The sequence below is a fragment of the Stegostoma tigrinum genome, chromosome X, assembly GCF_030684315.1.
Source record: "Stegostoma tigrinum isolate sSteTig4 chromosome X, sSteTig4.hap1, whole genome shotgun sequence".
Taxonomy (NCBI): Eukaryota; Metazoa; Chordata; class Chondrichthyes; order Orectolobiformes; family Stegostomatidae; genus Stegostoma; species Stegostoma tigrinum.
In genome coordinates, this window is record NC_081404.1 from 4,049,794 (window position 1) to 4,067,293 (window position 17,500).

Genomic DNA, 17,500 nt, shown 5'->3' on the forward strand with positions numbered 1-17,500 from the left:
TGTACATGTGTGTGTGTGTACATGTGTGTGTGTACATGTGTGTGTGTGTGTGTGTGTGTACATGTGTGTGTGTGTGTGTGCACATGTGTGTGTGTGCGCGTGTGTGTGCGTGTGTGAGGGAGAGAGAGCGTGTGTGTGTGTGCATGTGTGTGTGCATGCGTGTGTGTGCGTGCATGTGTGAGGGAGAGAATGTGTGTGTGTGTGGTTGTGTGAGGGAGAGTGTGTGTGTGCATGTGTGTGTGTGCGTGTGTGCATGTGTGTGTGTGCACGTGTGTGTGTGTGCATGTGTCCGTGTGTGTCCATGTGTGCATGTGCGTGCGTGTGTGCGTGTCCATGTGCGTGTCCGTGCGTGTGTGCATGCTTGTGCGTGTGTGTGTGTGTGTGCACGTGTGTGTGTGTGCACGTGTGTGTGTGTGTGTGTGTGCACGTGTGTGTGTGCATGTGTGTGCGTGTGCGTGTGTGAGGGAGAGAGACCGTGTGTGTGTGTGCATGCATGTGTGAGGGAGAGAGTGTGTGTGGTTGTGTGAGTGAGAATGTGTGTGTGTGCATGTGTGTGTGTGTGCATGTGTGTGTGTGCATGTGTGTGTGTGCATGTGTGTGTGTGCATGTGTGTGTGTGTGCATGTGTGTGTGTGCATGTGTGTGTGTGTGCATGTGTGTGCGTGTGCGTGTGTGTGCGTGTGTGTGTGTGTGTGTGTGTGTGCGTGTGCGTGTCCGTGTGCATGTCTGTGTGTCTGCGTGTGTGTCTGCGTGTGCGTGTGTGTCTGCGTGTGCGTGTGTGTGTGCGTGTGTGTGTGTGTGTGTGTCCGTGTGTATGTGTGTGTGCATGTGTGTGCGTGTGCGTGTGTAGGGTGCTCCAGTTTCCTCCTACAATCCAGGGATGGATTTGCCGTGTTAAATGTACGGTAGGGGGATGGGTCTGGGTGGGATGGGGGTTGGTGTGATGTGATGGGCCGAATGGCCTGCTTCCGCACTGTAAGGATTCTACATCTACACACTAAAGCACTCCTACCTGAGATAAGATTGAACACGCTAGGAGCTGCCTGAGAAGACTGAGGTAGTGACAGTGACCTGTTAGACCTGATCAGGGTTCAATCAGGCAGATCATGGGGTACCCCAAAACACAGGGCCGCCAGCATGTCAATTGTTGGTAATGCAGGAGAAAGCTCCTTACCCAGTGCCTTGGTAATGGGATGGAGTGGGAACAGGGCTGAAACGTGAGAAAGGGGGAACATGAACAGCATGTCCCACTATCCTTGGTCAGGAAATCTGTTAATACGATGTCTAGGAGCCACATGGTCTTTTGTAGTTTGTATTGCTGTCATCACTTGAGGGCTTCTGTCAATTTTCACCAGTGCATTCTGCATGTAATCAAACATTTTTCCAGTTTATTCGAGTTTAAATAAATTCTTCTGTCTGGCTTAGAACATAGAACTGTACAGCATGGAACAGGCCCTTCGGCCCACAATGTTGTGCTGAACATGATGCCAAATGAAACTAATCCCTTCTGCCTGCCCTTGGTCCATATCCCTCCATTCCTGAGATACTCATGTGCTTATCTAAAAGACTCTTAAACACCCCTATTGTATCTGCTTCCACCACCACCCCTGGCAGCGCGCTCCACACTTCTACCCACTCTCTGTATAAAAAAACTTACCCCTCATATCTCCTTTGAACTTTCCCCCTCTCTGACCTTAAATGCATCCCCCCCCCGACCCTGGTTTTAGACATTTTAACTCTGGGAAAAAGATTCTGACTATCAACCCTATCTATGCATCTCATCATTTTACAAACTTCTATCGTGTCTCCCCTCAGCCTCCAGATAAAATAACCTGAGTTTTTCTAGCCTCTCCTTATAGCTCATACCCTGTAATCCAGGCAGCATCCTGGTAAACCCCTTCTGCACCCTCTCCAAAGCCTCCACATCCTTCCTGCAGTGTGGGACCAGAATGGGACATGATGCTCTAAGTGTGGCCTCACCAAGGTCTTATAAAGCTGCAACATGACATCCTGACTCTTGTACTCAATTCCGTGCCCAATAAAGGCAGGCATGCCATACGCCTTCTTTACCACCCTATCTGCTTGTGTGGCCACTTTCAGGGAGCTATGCACTTGAACCCCAATGTCCCTCTGTACGTCAATGCTGTTCAGGGTCCTGCCATTAACTCTATACTTTTCCCTAACATTTGATCTCCCAAAGTGCAGCACCTCACACTTACCCAGAATAAGCTCCATCTGCCATTCTCCGCCCATAGCTGCAACTGATCTATATCCCGCTGTGCTGTTTGATAACCTGCTACACTATCCATAACTCCACTGATCTTTGTATCGTCGGCAAGCTCACTAATCCACCCATCTTCATTTTCGTCTAAGTCTTCATAGGGAACTTTTAAAAGTTGACATCTAAATTCTGAACAATTTTACAAAGAAGTTATATATCTTGCATGAATCTAGAATGAAGGGTCACAGTTTTGAATTTGGGGTTACCCAGTTAAAACAGAGATGAGGAGATTCGCTCTGTCAGAGGGTCAGGGTAGTAGAAATGCTCTGCCTCAAAAGGACATGGAAGCAAAGATTTTTGGATCTTTTCGAGGAGCGCAAAACCAGACCTTTCAGTCCAACTCCTTTCATTCATTCATTCATCGGACGGGGTATTGAGTACAAGAGTTGGCAGGTCATGTTTCAGTTGTATAGGACTTTGGTTCGGCCACATTCAGAGTACTGTGTACAGTTCTGGTCACCACATTACCAAAAGGATGTGGATGCTTTGAAGAGGGTGCAGAGGAGGTTCACCAGGATGTGCCTGGTATGGAGGGTGCTAGCTATGAAGAGAGGTTGAATAGATTAGGATTATTTTCATTAGAAAGATGGAGGTTGAGGGGGGGCCCTGATTGAGGTCTACAAAATCATGCGAGTTATAGACAGGGTGGATAGCAAGAAGCCTTTTCCCAGAGTGGAGGGGACTCAATTACTGGGGTCACAATTTCAAGGTGAGAGAGGAAAAGTTTAAAGGAGATATGGAAAGTTCTTTACGCAGAGGGCGGTGGGTGCCTGGAACACGTTGCCAGCGGAGGTGGTAGAGGTGGGCACGATAGCATCATTTAAGATGTATCTAGACAGATACATGAATGGGCAGGGAGCAGAGGGATACAGATCCTTGGAAAATAGGCAACAGGTTTAGATAGAGGATCTGGATCAGCGCAGGCTTGGAGGGCCAAAGGGCCTGTTCCTGTGCTGTAATTTTCTTTGTTCTTTGTTCCTCCGTGCTGACCCAGATATCCTAAGTTAATCTCATCCCATTTGCCAACATTTGGCCCATATCCCTCTAACCCCTTCCTATCCATGTACCCATCCAGATGCCTTTTAAATGCTGTAACTGTACCAGCCCCCACCACTTCCTCTGGCAGCTCATTCCATACACACACCACCCTCTGTGTGAAACAGTTACCCCCCAGGTCCCTTTTAAATCTTTCCCCTCTCACCTTAAACCTATGTCCCTCTAGGTTTGGGCTCTCATACCCTGGGGAAACAACATTGACTATTTACCCTAAAAAATCCCCCTCATGATTTTATAAACCTCTATGAGATCAACCCTCAGCCTTTGATGCTCCAGGGAAAATAGTCCCAGCCTATTCAGTCGCTCCCTGTGGCTCAAACCTCTGCCAACATCCTTGTAAATCTTTTCTGAACCCTTTCACGTTTCACAACATCCTTCCTACAGCAGGGAGACCAGAATCGCAGACAATATTTCAAAAGTGTCTGAACCAATGTCCTGTACAGCTGCAACATGACCTTCCAAATCCTACACTCAGTGCACTGACCATAAAGGCAAGCGTACCAAACCCCTTCCTCACTGCCCTGTCTACCAGCGACTCCACTTTCAAGGAACTATGACCCTGCGCCCCCCAAGGTCTCTTTGTTCAGCAACACTCCCCAGGACCGTACCGTTAAGTGTGTAAGTCCTGCCCTGATTTGCCTTTTCAAAATGCAACTACTCACATTTATCTAAATTAAACTCAATCTGCCGTTGGCCCTTCGGATTAAGGTCTTGTTGTACTCTGAGATAACCTTCTTCACTGCCCACTAAACCTCCAATTTTGGTATTAACTGCAAACTTACTAACCGTACCTCTGACGTTCACATCCAAATCACTTATATAAATGACGAAAAGCTGTGGACCCGGCACCGATCCCCATGGCACACCGCAGGTCACAGGCCTTCAGTCCGAAAAGCAACTCTCCACCACCACCCTTTGTCTTCTACCTTTGAGCCAATTTTGTATCCAAATGGCTAGCTCTCCCTGGATCCCATGTGATCTAACCTTGCTAACCAGTCTAACATGAGGAAGCTTGTCTAATGCCTTGTTCGCTTGCAAATGTCTGTTTTATGCAAATGACTTGAAGGAAGAGCCAATAACAAGACAGAGAGGTTTAGAGACAGGGTTCTGAGCTCAGGGAATACAAAATGCTTCTTTTCATCCCATGCTGCTTCCAACTGCAGGAGGTGTGTGGTTCAGAATGGTGACCCTTAGAAGCTGTATTCTGGCTCAGCCAAGAGCAGTGTGGAAATTCTGTTACGACACACATCTCCCAGCTTTTTCACTTTCACTCTGAAGACATGACTCCAACTGTGGAGTTTAAATTAAGTTCATCGCATTAATCTGGAATTAAAAAGCCAGCATCATTCATGGTTAACCAGGGCGTCCAGGGGATTGTTCTGAAATTGGGGGCATGACCTCCACCCTTTTGGACCAGGAAGCCCTGTCTGAAACAGCCGCTGGTCAACCAGGGCTTTGGGACAGATGTGATGGCCTCATGGAATTATTGCTGGGCTGCTGATCCAGAGATACAGGTAATGTTCTGGGGACTGGGGTTCATATCCTGCCATGGAAGATGGTGGAATCTGAATTCAATAAAAACCTGGGATGATGACCATGTTGCCAATTGTTGGGGAAAACCCACCTGGTTCACTAATGCCCTTTAGGGAAGGAAACTGCCATCCTTACCTGGTCTGGCCTACATGTGACTCCAGACCCACAGCACTGTGGTTGTCTCTTAACTACCCTCTGGGCAATTAGGGATGGGCAATAAATGCTGGCCTGGACAATGATGCCCTTATTCCCATGAATGAATAAAAAGTGTGCAGTGTTGGCACAGTATTTGCCTGCATTTAGCAATCTCACCAGGTAGCAGAGCCCCTGGCAAAGGGGCTCGGTGGGTGAGGGCTGAAGAGATCAGGGCAACCTGAACAGGAAGGAGGGTAAAACTTTGCGAAGAGTCCTTCATTCAATCTTTCCCTACACTTGCCCAGGCAGGGAAAGCTGCTGACTTTGGCACGAGTGCCTCTCTCCCTCTGCCAGCTGAATAATGCCCACTGGCTGGTAAAATTGCTGTGAGGACACGAGTGGACAAGTTGGAAGCAGCCAGTGTGTGTAGCAAGCTCTCTGCCCTTTGCTTTACCGCTGCTGGCCGAGCTGTAGCTCAGATCTGTCGTCATCAGGGTGACTCTGAAATGGCTTAGCAAGCGATTCAGTTGTGGGAAACCAGGGATGGGCAGGAAACATTAGCCTTGCCAGCGCTTCCCGCATCCCATGAACTATTGTGGCAACCGCAAGTTCCGACTCAGTTCCTTAATCATTCCCAAAGTCAATAGTGGGGACTTTGCAGATCTGAATCAGAGTTAACCACACTTTAATGCAAATAACTGGACTTCCTTTTGGTTAGTTCAATCGCCTTAAACTGGTGAAGGAATTATTAGGCCCACTTGCACACAGGAAGATCCTATAAGCAGAAGTGCTATCCTCTGCTTTTAGCAACGTTGGTTAAGGGATAAATATTGATCAGTGCACCCAGGGCTGCTCTTCAGAATAGTTCCATGGGATCTTCCCTATCCACCTGAGTCTTGGTTTAACCCATTGAAGAGTTGGAACCTGGCTCAGTGCACTGGATGTTGGAGTGTGTGATGAGCTGGGCCGCATTTGGCATCCAAACCATTTTTGTTTATTGTTGTTCAAACAATCCATGACGTTCCTCTTAGAGGGGACAAATAAAGAACAAGAGGTCTCCTTTTTAAAGTGGACACAAGCAGAACTTTTGTTTTTAATCAGAGGACTCTGAGCCTGTGGAGTTTTCGCTCTCTCTCAGACAGCAGTGCGAGTGGGGTCCTTGGATATAGCCTGGATATGGCAGAGTTTTGACAGATGAGAGAATCATAGACTCACAGTACAGAAGAGTCTGTACCACCTAAAATACATTGCTAACTACACCAGTGCCATTTCCCTGTGCTAGGCCTGAAAGCCTTCAATGTTATGACTCTCCAATTGCTCATAAAAATACTTTTTTAAAAGTTGTGAGGTTTTCCCCTTCAATTACCCTCCCAGGCAGTGACTCCCCAACCCCACTACCTCTGGGTGAAAGGATTTTTCCTCAAATCCCCTCTAAACCTCCAGCCACTGACTTTAAATGATGCCCCCTTGTTACTGACCCTTCAATAAAGTTGATTTCTATCCACCCCTGTCCCTGATAATGTTATCCACCTCTATCCTCCTCAACCTTCTCTACTCTATAGTTAACAACCTGAGCTTATCCAGCCTCTCATCACGAAACTGCTCCATTCCAGGCAACATCCTGGTGTATCTCCTCTGCAGCACCACCCCCCCCCCCCACCCAGTCCAATCACATCCTTCCTATAGAGTGGTGGCCAGAACTGAGGCCGAACCAAAGTCCTGTACAGCTCCAACATAACCTCCCTGTTCTTATAATCTACAAGACGTATGATCTATACTATCTCTCATAATCGATGAGTTGGGGCAAGGACATGAGACCACAGGCGAGCCTGCTGTGGTTGTATTGAATGGTGAAGCAGGCTTGAGGGGCTGAATGGCCTATTCCTGCTTCTATGGTCTTGGCTCAAGATGGTAAAAAGGTGACTCTGCACCACAGAAACATTTTGATTGCTACCTCAGCAAAGAATACCCTTGAAAGCTGTTCTGCCCAGTCTCTGGAGGTATGATTGGTCCCTGGTCTATCAATCAGTGACTGATGTTCAACCTGAACCTAACAGTTACACAGATACAGCTAACTGCATATCATGAACAGGAGCAGGCTAAGGGTACTGAGGTCAATTGCTGAACCCTCTTACCCCACCCTTGTCCCCTTCTCCTCACTCACTGCCTCAATGAGAGCCTCAATCGGACCCATGGGGTCTGTGCATGGCTCATTTTCGCAGGGAGCATTGTTCAAACATCACCATCAGGCGATGCCCTGTGCTTAGCTTTGCGAAGGAGCCTGGTCCGAACTCACACAAAGTGAGCCTGCTGCTGTTTTGAACATAGAGCTGTACAGCACAGAATCACACTTCGGTCCAACCCGTCCGTGCTGACCCAGTATCCTAAACTGATCCAGATCCATTTGCCAGCATTTGCCCTCTGTCCCTCTAAACCCTTCCCGGTCATGCCCCCATCCAGATGCCTTTTAAATGTTGTAACTGTACCAGCCTCCACCACTTCCTCTGGCAGCTCATTCCATACACACACCACCCTCTGTGTGAAAAAGTTACCCCTCAGGTCCCTTTTAAATCTTTCTCCTCTCACCTTAAACTTATGCCCCTCTAGTTTTGGACTCCCCACCCCAGGGGAAAAGACCTCGACAATTTACCCTATCCATGCCCCTCATGACTTTATAAACCTCTATAAGGTCACCCCTCAGCCTCTGATGCTCCAGGGAAAATAGCCCCAGTCTGTTCAGCCTCTCCCTGTAGCTCAAACCCTCCAATGGGATAGTGTAGGGGGAGGGGCTTAGATTAGTTCACAGGTCGGCGCAACATCGAGGGCCGAAGGGCCTGTTCTGCGCTGTATTGTTCTATGTTCTAACCCTGGCAACATGCTTGTAAATCTTTTCTGAATCCTTTTTAGTTTCACAACATCCTTCCTACAGCAGGGAGAATGCACACTAATATGACATCTTAGCCTTACATATACTTTGGTCTCTGTGCTTATGATGCTACTGTTGCATTTTATATATATAGCTACTAACTGACTGACTTTCACAAACCAATTTACTGACCAGATGACTATTAAACAGACATACATTCAGTTAAACTAACTGACCAAATTTCAGCTAACCAGCAAACCGTACAGAGTGAGACACAGATGTCTTATGGTAGAACATTACTTGTCATAGTTCTACCTAAAGGGCTCGCTCACTTAAAGGTAACGTGCCATAATAAAGAAACTAAATGCAGTACATCCACTGAGTGCCCTTTATCCACAGCATCTTACTTGCTCAAAAAAAATTCCAATAAATTGGTCTCATATGATTTCCCTTTCACTACGGATGGCACGGTGGCTCGGCGGTTAGCACTGCTGTCTCACAGCACCAGGGACCCAGGTTCAGTTCCACCCTTGGACCACTGCCTGTGTGGAGTTTGCACATTCTCCCCGTGTCTGTGCGGGTTTCCTCCGGGTGCTCCGGTTTCCTCCCACATTCCAAAGATGTGCGGGTTAGGGTGGATTGGCTGTGCTAAATTGTCCCTTAGTGTCCAGGGATGTGCAGGTTGGGGTGGATTGGCCGTGGGAAATTGTCCTGTAGTGTCCAGAGATGTGCAGGTTAGGGTGGATTGGCTGTGGGAAATTGTCCCATAGCGTCCAGGGATGGCGACATGGTGGCTCAGCGGCTAGCACTGCTGCCTCACATCCACAAGGACCCGGGTTCAATTCCACCCTTGGGTGCCTGTCTGTGTATGTGTGGAGTTTGCACATTCTCCCTGTGTCTGTGTGGGTTTCCTCCAGGTGCTCCAGTTTCCTCCCACAGTCCAAAGATTTGCAGGTTCAGGTGGGTTGACCATGGGTAATGCAGGGGTGGGTCTGGGTGAGATTCTCTTTGGAGGGTCAGTGTAGATTTGATGGGCTGAATGGCCTGCCCCCACACTGTAGGGATTCTATGATGTGGACTCTACCAAATTACCTTGAACTTTTCTGCGTGCCCTACTACAATACCTTTAATAAGAACGTCTAACGTCTCCCCTAAGGGTTAGAGCTACAGGGAGAGGCTGAATAGACTGGGGTCATTTTCCCTGGAGCATCAGAGGCTGAGGGGTGACCTTATAGAGGTTTATAAAATCATGAGGGGCATGGGTAGGGTAACGAGCCAAGGTCTTTTCCCCAGGATAGGGGAGTCCAAGATGAGAGGGGCATAGGTTTAAGGTGAGAGGGGAAAGATTTAAAGGGGACCTGAGGGGGTGACGTTTCACAGAGAGGGAGTGGTGGAGGCTGGTACAATTACATCATTTAAAAGGCATCTGGACGTTGAGGTTGGTTGGTTCGCCAAGCTGGTTTCTTGTTCCGCAGACGTTTTGTTACCGTGCTGGGTAGCATCCTCAGTGCAGCGTCCGATGAGGTGTCGGCGTGTTTTCCTGCCTGGTTTTTAAACTCTGGGGGTCCGTTGAGGTGAATTGCCTCACCTCCGGGTTTCTGGATTTGCAGTGATGCAAAGGCTAGAAAGGACGGCCCTTCTGCTTAGCCAACCAAAAGTATGGATATGCTTCGTAGACGACACTTTTGTCATCATTAAACGGACACAAATTTACAAACAACACCCTCACTGGAATAAAATTCATCAGGGAGGAGGAGAAGAACAAACAGCTCCCGTTCCTGGATGTCATGGTAGAGTGCAAGACAAACAGGGAACTGCGAACGAACGTACACAGAAAAGCCACACACATTGACCAGGTGCTGAACTTCAACAGTAATCATCCCAGCACGCACAAACAAAGCTGCATGCGAACACTATTTAAAAGGGCAACAACACACTGCAGCAACATGGAACTACGCCAAGAGGAGGAGGAATACCTCTTCCAAGTGTTCAAGGATAATGGATATCCAAAGAACTGGGTCAGGAGATGCCTACAGGAACAGCATCAGAAAGATTCTACACGCCCCGACACACTCATCACACTACCCTACATCAGGAACATGTCAGAATCCACCACAAGACTTCTACAACTGCTGGGCATCAGAGTGGCACACAAACCCACATCAACCCTACGACAACTGCTCACCCGAACTAAAGACCCACTCCCTGCCATGGACAGGACCAATGTCATCTACAAGATCCCCTGCAGGGACTGCGAGAAACATTACATTGGACAAACGGGAAGGAAACTAATAACAAGAGTACATGAACACCAACTGGCTACAAAAAGACACGACCAATACTCACTCATCTCAATCCACATGGACAAGGAGAATGACCACTTCGACTGGGACAACACCAAGATCCTGGGACAGGCTAGGCAGAGGCAAGCACGAGAATTCCTGGCAGCATGGTCCTCCACGAAGCATGCTATTAATAAACACATTGAACTCGACCCCATATGCAATCCACTATGGAGGAAACCTAGAAGTGAGGCAATCCATTGCAACGGACTCCAGAGTTTAAAACCCAGGCGGGAGGACACACTGACACTTCATCAGAGGCTGCACTGAGGATGTTAACCCAGAACAGTAGCAAAACATCTGCGGAACAACAAACCAGCTCAGCGAGACAACCAACCTCAAAACCCACAACTCGAGCTATAGATCAACTACTAAACCTCAGAGGCCAGGTATATCAATAGGACAGGTATATCAATAGGTGATAATGGGAACTGCAGATGCTGGAGAATCCAAGATAACAAAGTGTGGAGCTGGATGAACACAGCAGGCCAAGCAGCATCTTAGGAGCACAAAAGCTGACGTTTCGGGCCTAGACCCTTCATCAGAGAGGAGGCTCTGATAAAGGGTCGAGGCCTGAAACGTCAGCTTTTGTGCTCCTGAGATGCTGCTTGGCCTGCTGTGTTCATCCAGCTCCACACTTTGTTATCTAGTTATATCAATAGGAATGGTTTAGAGGGATATGGGCCAAATGCTGGCAAATGGGACTAGATCAGTTGAGGAATGCTGGGTAGCATGGCTGGGTTGGACTGAAGGGTCTGTTTTTGTGCTGTACAGCTCTATGTAACAGATATTGAGCTAACTGGCCTGTAGTTTCTGGTTTTCTGTCTGCTTCCACTTCTGTACAGAGGGCTTCCTTTCACTGCTTTCCAATCTCATAGGACCTTCTCTGAACCAAGAGTTTTGGAAAGATAAAACCAATGCAGCAACTACCTCAACTAGCCACTTCTTAGTTTCCTAGGATGAAATCCATGAAGTGTCAGACAATCGATGGGTCACTACCCTGGTGACTGTAATTTATATGAGTTCCTCCCTCCCTTACATTTCCTAATTATGTCCATATCTGAGATGTTACATTACATGGTGAAAACCAATGTGAAATTCCTGCTCAGTTCCTCTGCTATCTCCTTATTTTTGTTATTAATTCCCCAGGCTCCCTTTCTGTCAGCCCAGTGTTCACTTTGTTCACTCTTAACTCTACACAGAGACCTTTGAGTGTGGGAGTTGGGACGTCATGTTGAGGTTGTACAGGAGATTGTTGGTCAGGCCTCTTCTGGGGCACTGTGTCCAGTTCTGGTCTCCCTGTTATAGGAAGGATATTATTAAGCTGGAGAGGGTTCAGAAGAGATTTACCAGGATGTTGCTGGGAATGGAGGGTTTGGGTTATAAGGAGAGGCTGGAAAGGCTGGGACTTCTTTCACTGGAGTGTAGGAGGTTGAGGGGTGACCTTATCGAGGTTTATAAAAACACGAGGAGCATGGATAGGGTTAATAGCCGGTGTCTTTTCCCTAGGGTGGGGGATTTCAAGACTGGGGGCATATTTTTAACATGAGAGGAGAAAGGTTTAAAAAGACACGAGGGACTTTTTTTTTACACAGAGAGTGTGTAGAATGAACTTCCAGAGGAAGTGGTGGATGCAGGGACAGTTACAATGTTTAAAATACATATGGATAGGTGCATGAATGGGAAAGGTTTGGAGGGACATGGGCCAAGAGCAGGCAGGTGGGACTGGTTTAGTTTGGGATTGTGTTCGGCATGGACTGGTTGGGCCGAAGGGCCTGTTTCCATGCTGTATGACTCTATAGCTCTTTTTCTCCCCCCTTGTCACATATCACTAGCAACACTCACTATCTTCTTTTTGTATTTTTAGTTAGCTTTCTCTCATTCTCTAATTTTTCCCTCTGCCTTCATCTTTTAGTCATTTGCTCTTTCTTTACATTCTGGCTCTTCAAGTTTGACGTGAGGAGAGACTGAGTAAATTAGATTGCTATTCTTCGGGCGTAGCAGTCTGAGATTGAGGCACACTCGATTCTGAAGGGCTTGACAGGGGTCAATACTGCGAGGTTGTTGCCCCCCGGCTGGGGAATCGAGTACACGAGGGGGGTGGGGGGAGACCATCTCAGACTCGCGACTTGCCGAATGTTAAGGAGAGTGGAGATGACAGTTGGCAGAAGAGGGTTAGAACCTCTCTCCTTTCCTACAGGGATCACAGAGGAGTACAGGCCTCCGTTCTATGATGTGGTTCCCACTGACCCCAGTTTTGAGGACATGAGGAAAGTTGTCTGCATGGACCAGCACAGACCCAACGTTCCCAACAGATGGCTCTCTGATCCGGTACGCACCCCGTGTCTTTCTGGGTGGTATTCCTTGCACTCGTGTTGCGGGTGGGTCCAGAAACGGTCTTGCATTTGGGTAGCGCCCACCCCCTCAGGCAGCACACAGTCCCCAAGCCCCTCACTGGGACAGTTATTGGATCGCACAAGGAGGCATTGTTTTAAGTGGTGTTTTAAATGCGGGAAATGACGGAAATCCGGGGTGGATTCCCAGAAAACTAAAGTCAGAAGTCACATGACACTGGCCTTATTTTCCAACAGGCTTATTTGAAATCACAAGCGTCCACAGGGTTGCCCATTCACCAGGTGAAAGAACAAAGGGGCAGTGCTGCGAAAGCTTGTGTTTTCTTATAAACCTGTTGGAATATAAGGCTGGTTTGATGTGACTTCTGACTGTGTCCATCCTCAGTCCAACCCTGGCACCTCCACACCAGGAAATGAAAGGCGTGACAGCCAGTAACAGGCTAGGAATGGAGGTGCTCAAGTATTCAAGGAGCACAGAGACCTCGGCGGGTCTGGGGGAGCTGGAGGAGAAACAGGGAGGGGGCCCGGTCAAGAGGGAAATGACCAGGAACATTTTTACTCATCTTTACTCTGGGAGGAGCAGATATCGGGGCAGCACATACGGCGGGCGGGGGGGGGGGGGGGGGGTCGAGGAGCGTGAACGTGTGCGCGCGCGCGCGCGCACACACACACACACACACACACACAAACATGCACACACTCACATAAACACTCTCTCACACTCACGCACACACACACATGCACACATTCAGACTCTCACAGACACACATACACACAATCACAAACACACACATACACACACTCTCTCACACACAAACACGCACACACTAAGCCACACGCTCACACAAACACAATCTCACACACACACACTCACAGATATACACACTCATACACACTCACACTCACATACACACACGCGCTCACATAAAGACACACCCACACATTCACGCACACTCACAAACTCACAGACACAAACTCTATCACACACTCTTACGAGCGTGCGTGCGCGCGCACACACACAGACACACTCTCACTCACAAACAGGCATACACTCAGCCACACACTCACACAAACACACTCTCTCACACGCACACACACACATACATACACATAAGCACGCACACACTCCCCCACACATTCACACACACACTCTTGCACACCCTCACACACACACACAGTCACACTCACTTACATACATACACTCACATACACAGACACACTCTCACACACACCCACACACACATTCACACATTCACACATTCATACACTCGCAGACACACACATTCACATACATCACACACACTCTCTCACACACACACTCACGCACATGCAGGCACGTGCACACACACACACACTCACAGACACACACACTCAAAAACACACTCACACTCGCCCACACATACACTCACAGACTCTCAAACACACTTTCACACACACAGTCACACTCACTCACATACACACACACATATATATAGAGACACACACTCTCTCTCACACACACACACACACAAAAACACACACAAACACACACACACTCACAGACATACACTCATACACACTCATACACACACTCACATACACACACTTACACGCTCACACAATGACACACCCATTCGCTCACACTCAAACCCACAGACACAAACTCTATCACACACTCTTACACACGAGCGTGCACGCGCAAACACACAGACACAGACACACACTCTCTCACACACAAACAGGCACACACTCAGCCATACAGTCACACAAACACATTCTCTCTCTCACACACACCCACACACACAAGCACGCATACACTCACACACACACACACACACACACACACACACACACACACACACACACACACACACACATTGCCTGTTGAGCTTCTCCAGCATTCACTGTGTTTGTTTCTGATTTCTGCAGATTTACTTTCGAGTAAAACATGTTAATGATGGGGGACCATCAGCTCAGGGTCAAACGAGATGCCGAGGTTGGGGTAGGCTGGCTCATGATCTGAGTGTCACCGAACTGTCCTGACACTTTTGCTAATGAAAGTGAAGAATGGTGTGCTTTTTGATATAATTCCCCAAATTCTCAAAGCGCCTTGCAACCCCAGTCTTGGGTGCTGTTCTCCAACTGGGGGTTAATTGCCCTAATGGCATTCGCAGAAATGCTAACACTGATCATGTAATCTACTTCAGTCATGTTGGTCATTATTTGGGATCAATATTCACCATAACACCCTTCTCCACTTGGAATGCTGCCGTGGGATCAGTCCCATTTCCCAGCATTTGGCCCATATCCCTCTAAACCCTTCCTATCCATGTCCCCATCCAGATGCCTTTTAAATGCTGTAACTGTACCAGCCTCCACCAGTTCCTCTGGCAGCTCATTCCATACACACACCACCCTCTGTGTGAAACAGTTACCCCTCGGGTCCATTTTAAATCTTTCCCCTGTCACCTTAAACCTATGTCCCTCTAGTTTTGGGCTCCCCCACCCTGGGGAAACAACATTGACTATTGACCCTAAAAAATCCCCCTCATGATTTTATAAACCTCTTTAAGATCAACCCCTCAGTCTCCGAATCTCCAGGGAAAATAGCCCCAGCCTATTCAGTCGCTCAAACCCTCCAACTCTGCCAACGTCCTTGTAAATCTTTTCTGAACCCTTTCAAGTTTCACAACATCCTTCCTATAGCAGGGAGTCCAGAATTGAACGCAGTATTCCAAAAGTGTCCGAACCAATGTCCTGTACAGCCGCAACATGACCTTCCAAATCCTACACTCAATGCACTGACCAATAAAGGCAAGCGTACCAAACCCCTTCCTCACTGCCCTGTCTACCAGCAACTCCACTTTCAAGGAACTATGTACCTACACCCTAAGGTGCTCAGTAACACTCCCCAGGACCTTACCATTCACCCTTTATTCATTATTATTGAGGAATCTCCTGGGCACTGCCATCCCTGCTTCTTGGCCTGCACTCAATGTGCCATTCTTTGCAGGCATACCATGCCATGGAAGACCAGCTATTTGACTACAGCAGGCAGCACTGTATCTTCTGCCTTTAGGATGTGTGCAGACCCAGGCCGCGGGAGTGGGCTCCAGGAGGAAGGGGGTTAGTGGGGCAATGGTGGTGAGTGGAGTGGCTACACCAGTCGGGTTCAGCACCGTTTGGGAAGTGATCCTGTGGCAAAAGTGGTTGGAGGGCCCTCTCTGATCCTGGCGTACACCAGATTGCCAGCTCACCATTTGAACAGAGCGAAGAAATTCTGCCCTGGGCTCTGAATGACTCGCTCCCAACTGCATTCAGTATGTGAGCCACTAGGTGGAGCCACACTCCACTTGCATTTGGGAGGTGGGTCACGTCATCAAATTCTTGTCCCTCTGTGGAGCCTGTGACATCAATGGGACAGCCGGAGGCACCTCTACCAACCCCGGAAAAACTGGGATCAATGGGTATCAGGAGGCAAATTCTCCGCTGGTTACGGTATTACCTGACACATAGGAAGATGGTCGTGGTTTTGGGAGGTCAGTCATCTCAGCTCCAGGACAATAAATTGTGAAGCTGGATGAACACAGCAGGCCAAGCAGCATCTTAGGAGCACAAAAGCTGACGTTTCGGGCCGAGACCCTTCATCAGAGAGGGGGATGGGGTGAGGGAACTGGAATAAATAGGGAGAGAGGGGGAGGCGGACCGAAGATGGAGAAAAGAAGATAGGTGGAGAGGAGAGTATCGGTGGGGAGGTAGGGAGGGGATAGGTCAGTCCCCAAAACCAGCCCAGCGCTTCCCCTCCCCCCACTGCACCACACAACCAGTCCAGCCTGTCTCTGCCTCCCTAACCTGTTCTTCCTCTCACCCATCCCTTCCTCCCACCCCAAGCCACACCCCCATCTACCTACTAACCCCATCCCACCTCCTTGACCTGTCCGTCTTCCCTAGACTGACCTATCCCCTCCCTACCTCCCCACCTATACTCTCCTCTCCACCTATCTTCTTTTCTCTCCATCTTCGGTCCGCCTCCCCCTCTCTCCCTATTTATTCCAGAACCCTCACCCCATCCCCCTCTCTGATGAAGGGTCTAGGCCCGAAACGTCAGCTTTTGTGCTCCTGAGATGCTGCTTGGCCTGCTGTGTTCATCCAGCCTCACACTTTGTTATCTTGGATTCTCCAGCATCTGCAGTTCCCATTATCAGTTCCAGGACATCTCTGCAGGAGTTCCTCAGGGTAGTGTCCTCGGCCCAACCATCTTCAGCTGTTTCATCAATGACCTTCTCTCCATCATAAGGTCAGAAGTGGGGATGGTCGCTGATGATTGCACAATGTTCAGCTTCATTCATGACACCTCAGATACTGAAGCAGTCCATGTTCAAATGCAACAAGATGTGGACAATATCCAGGCTTAGGCTGACAAGTGGCAAGTGACATTAGTGCCACACAAATGCCAGGCTCTGACCATCACCAGTAAGAGACAATCTAACCACTGTCCCTTTGATTGGCACTACATCCACAAACATCCCACTCCCTCCACCACCGACACTCAGTAGCAGCAGTGTGTACTATCTACAAGATGCACTGCAGAAACTCACCAAAGATCCTCAGGCAGCACCTTCCGAACCCACGACCGCTTCCATCCAGAAGGACAAGGGCCGCAGATACATGGGAACACCACCCCCTGCGAGTTCCCCTCCAGACCACTCACCATCCTGATTTGGAAATATATCGCCGTTCCTTCAGTGTCGCTGGGTCAAAATCCTGGAATTCCCTCCCAAATGGCATTGTGGGTCAACCCACAGCACATGGAGTGCAGCGGTTCAAGAAGGCAGCTCACCCCCACCTTCTCATGGGGGCAGTTGGGAATGGGCAATAAATTCTGAGCCCAGCCTGTGACAGCCACATCCCACGGGTAGATTCAAAAACTCTCCAGTGCTCTCATACAATAGATA

At 48.6% G+C, this 17,500-nt stretch overlaps 1 protein-coding gene across 4 annotated transcripts in view; it reads left to right on the forward strand.

The window, feature by feature from the left end:
• LOC125448201 (activin receptor type-1-like) overlaps window positions 1-17,500 on the forward strand; it is a 116,618-nt gene that overhangs the window by 94,483 nt on the left and 4,635 nt on the right. For 2 of the 4 annotated variants that reach the window (XM_059643307.1, XM_059643308.1), the window contains exons 10-11: window positions 12,413-12,543; window positions 14,475-14,547. The exons of 1 other annotated variant lie outside the window; for it this stretch is intronic. In XM_059643307.1, the coding sequence (XP_059499290.1) occupies window positions 12,413-12,543; window positions 14,475-14,547 (204 nt within the window). The remainder of the gene's footprint in view (window positions 1-12,412; window positions 12,544-14,474; window positions 14,548-17,500) is intronic. One more of the 4 variants, XM_059643309.1, reaches the window with a different exon arrangement.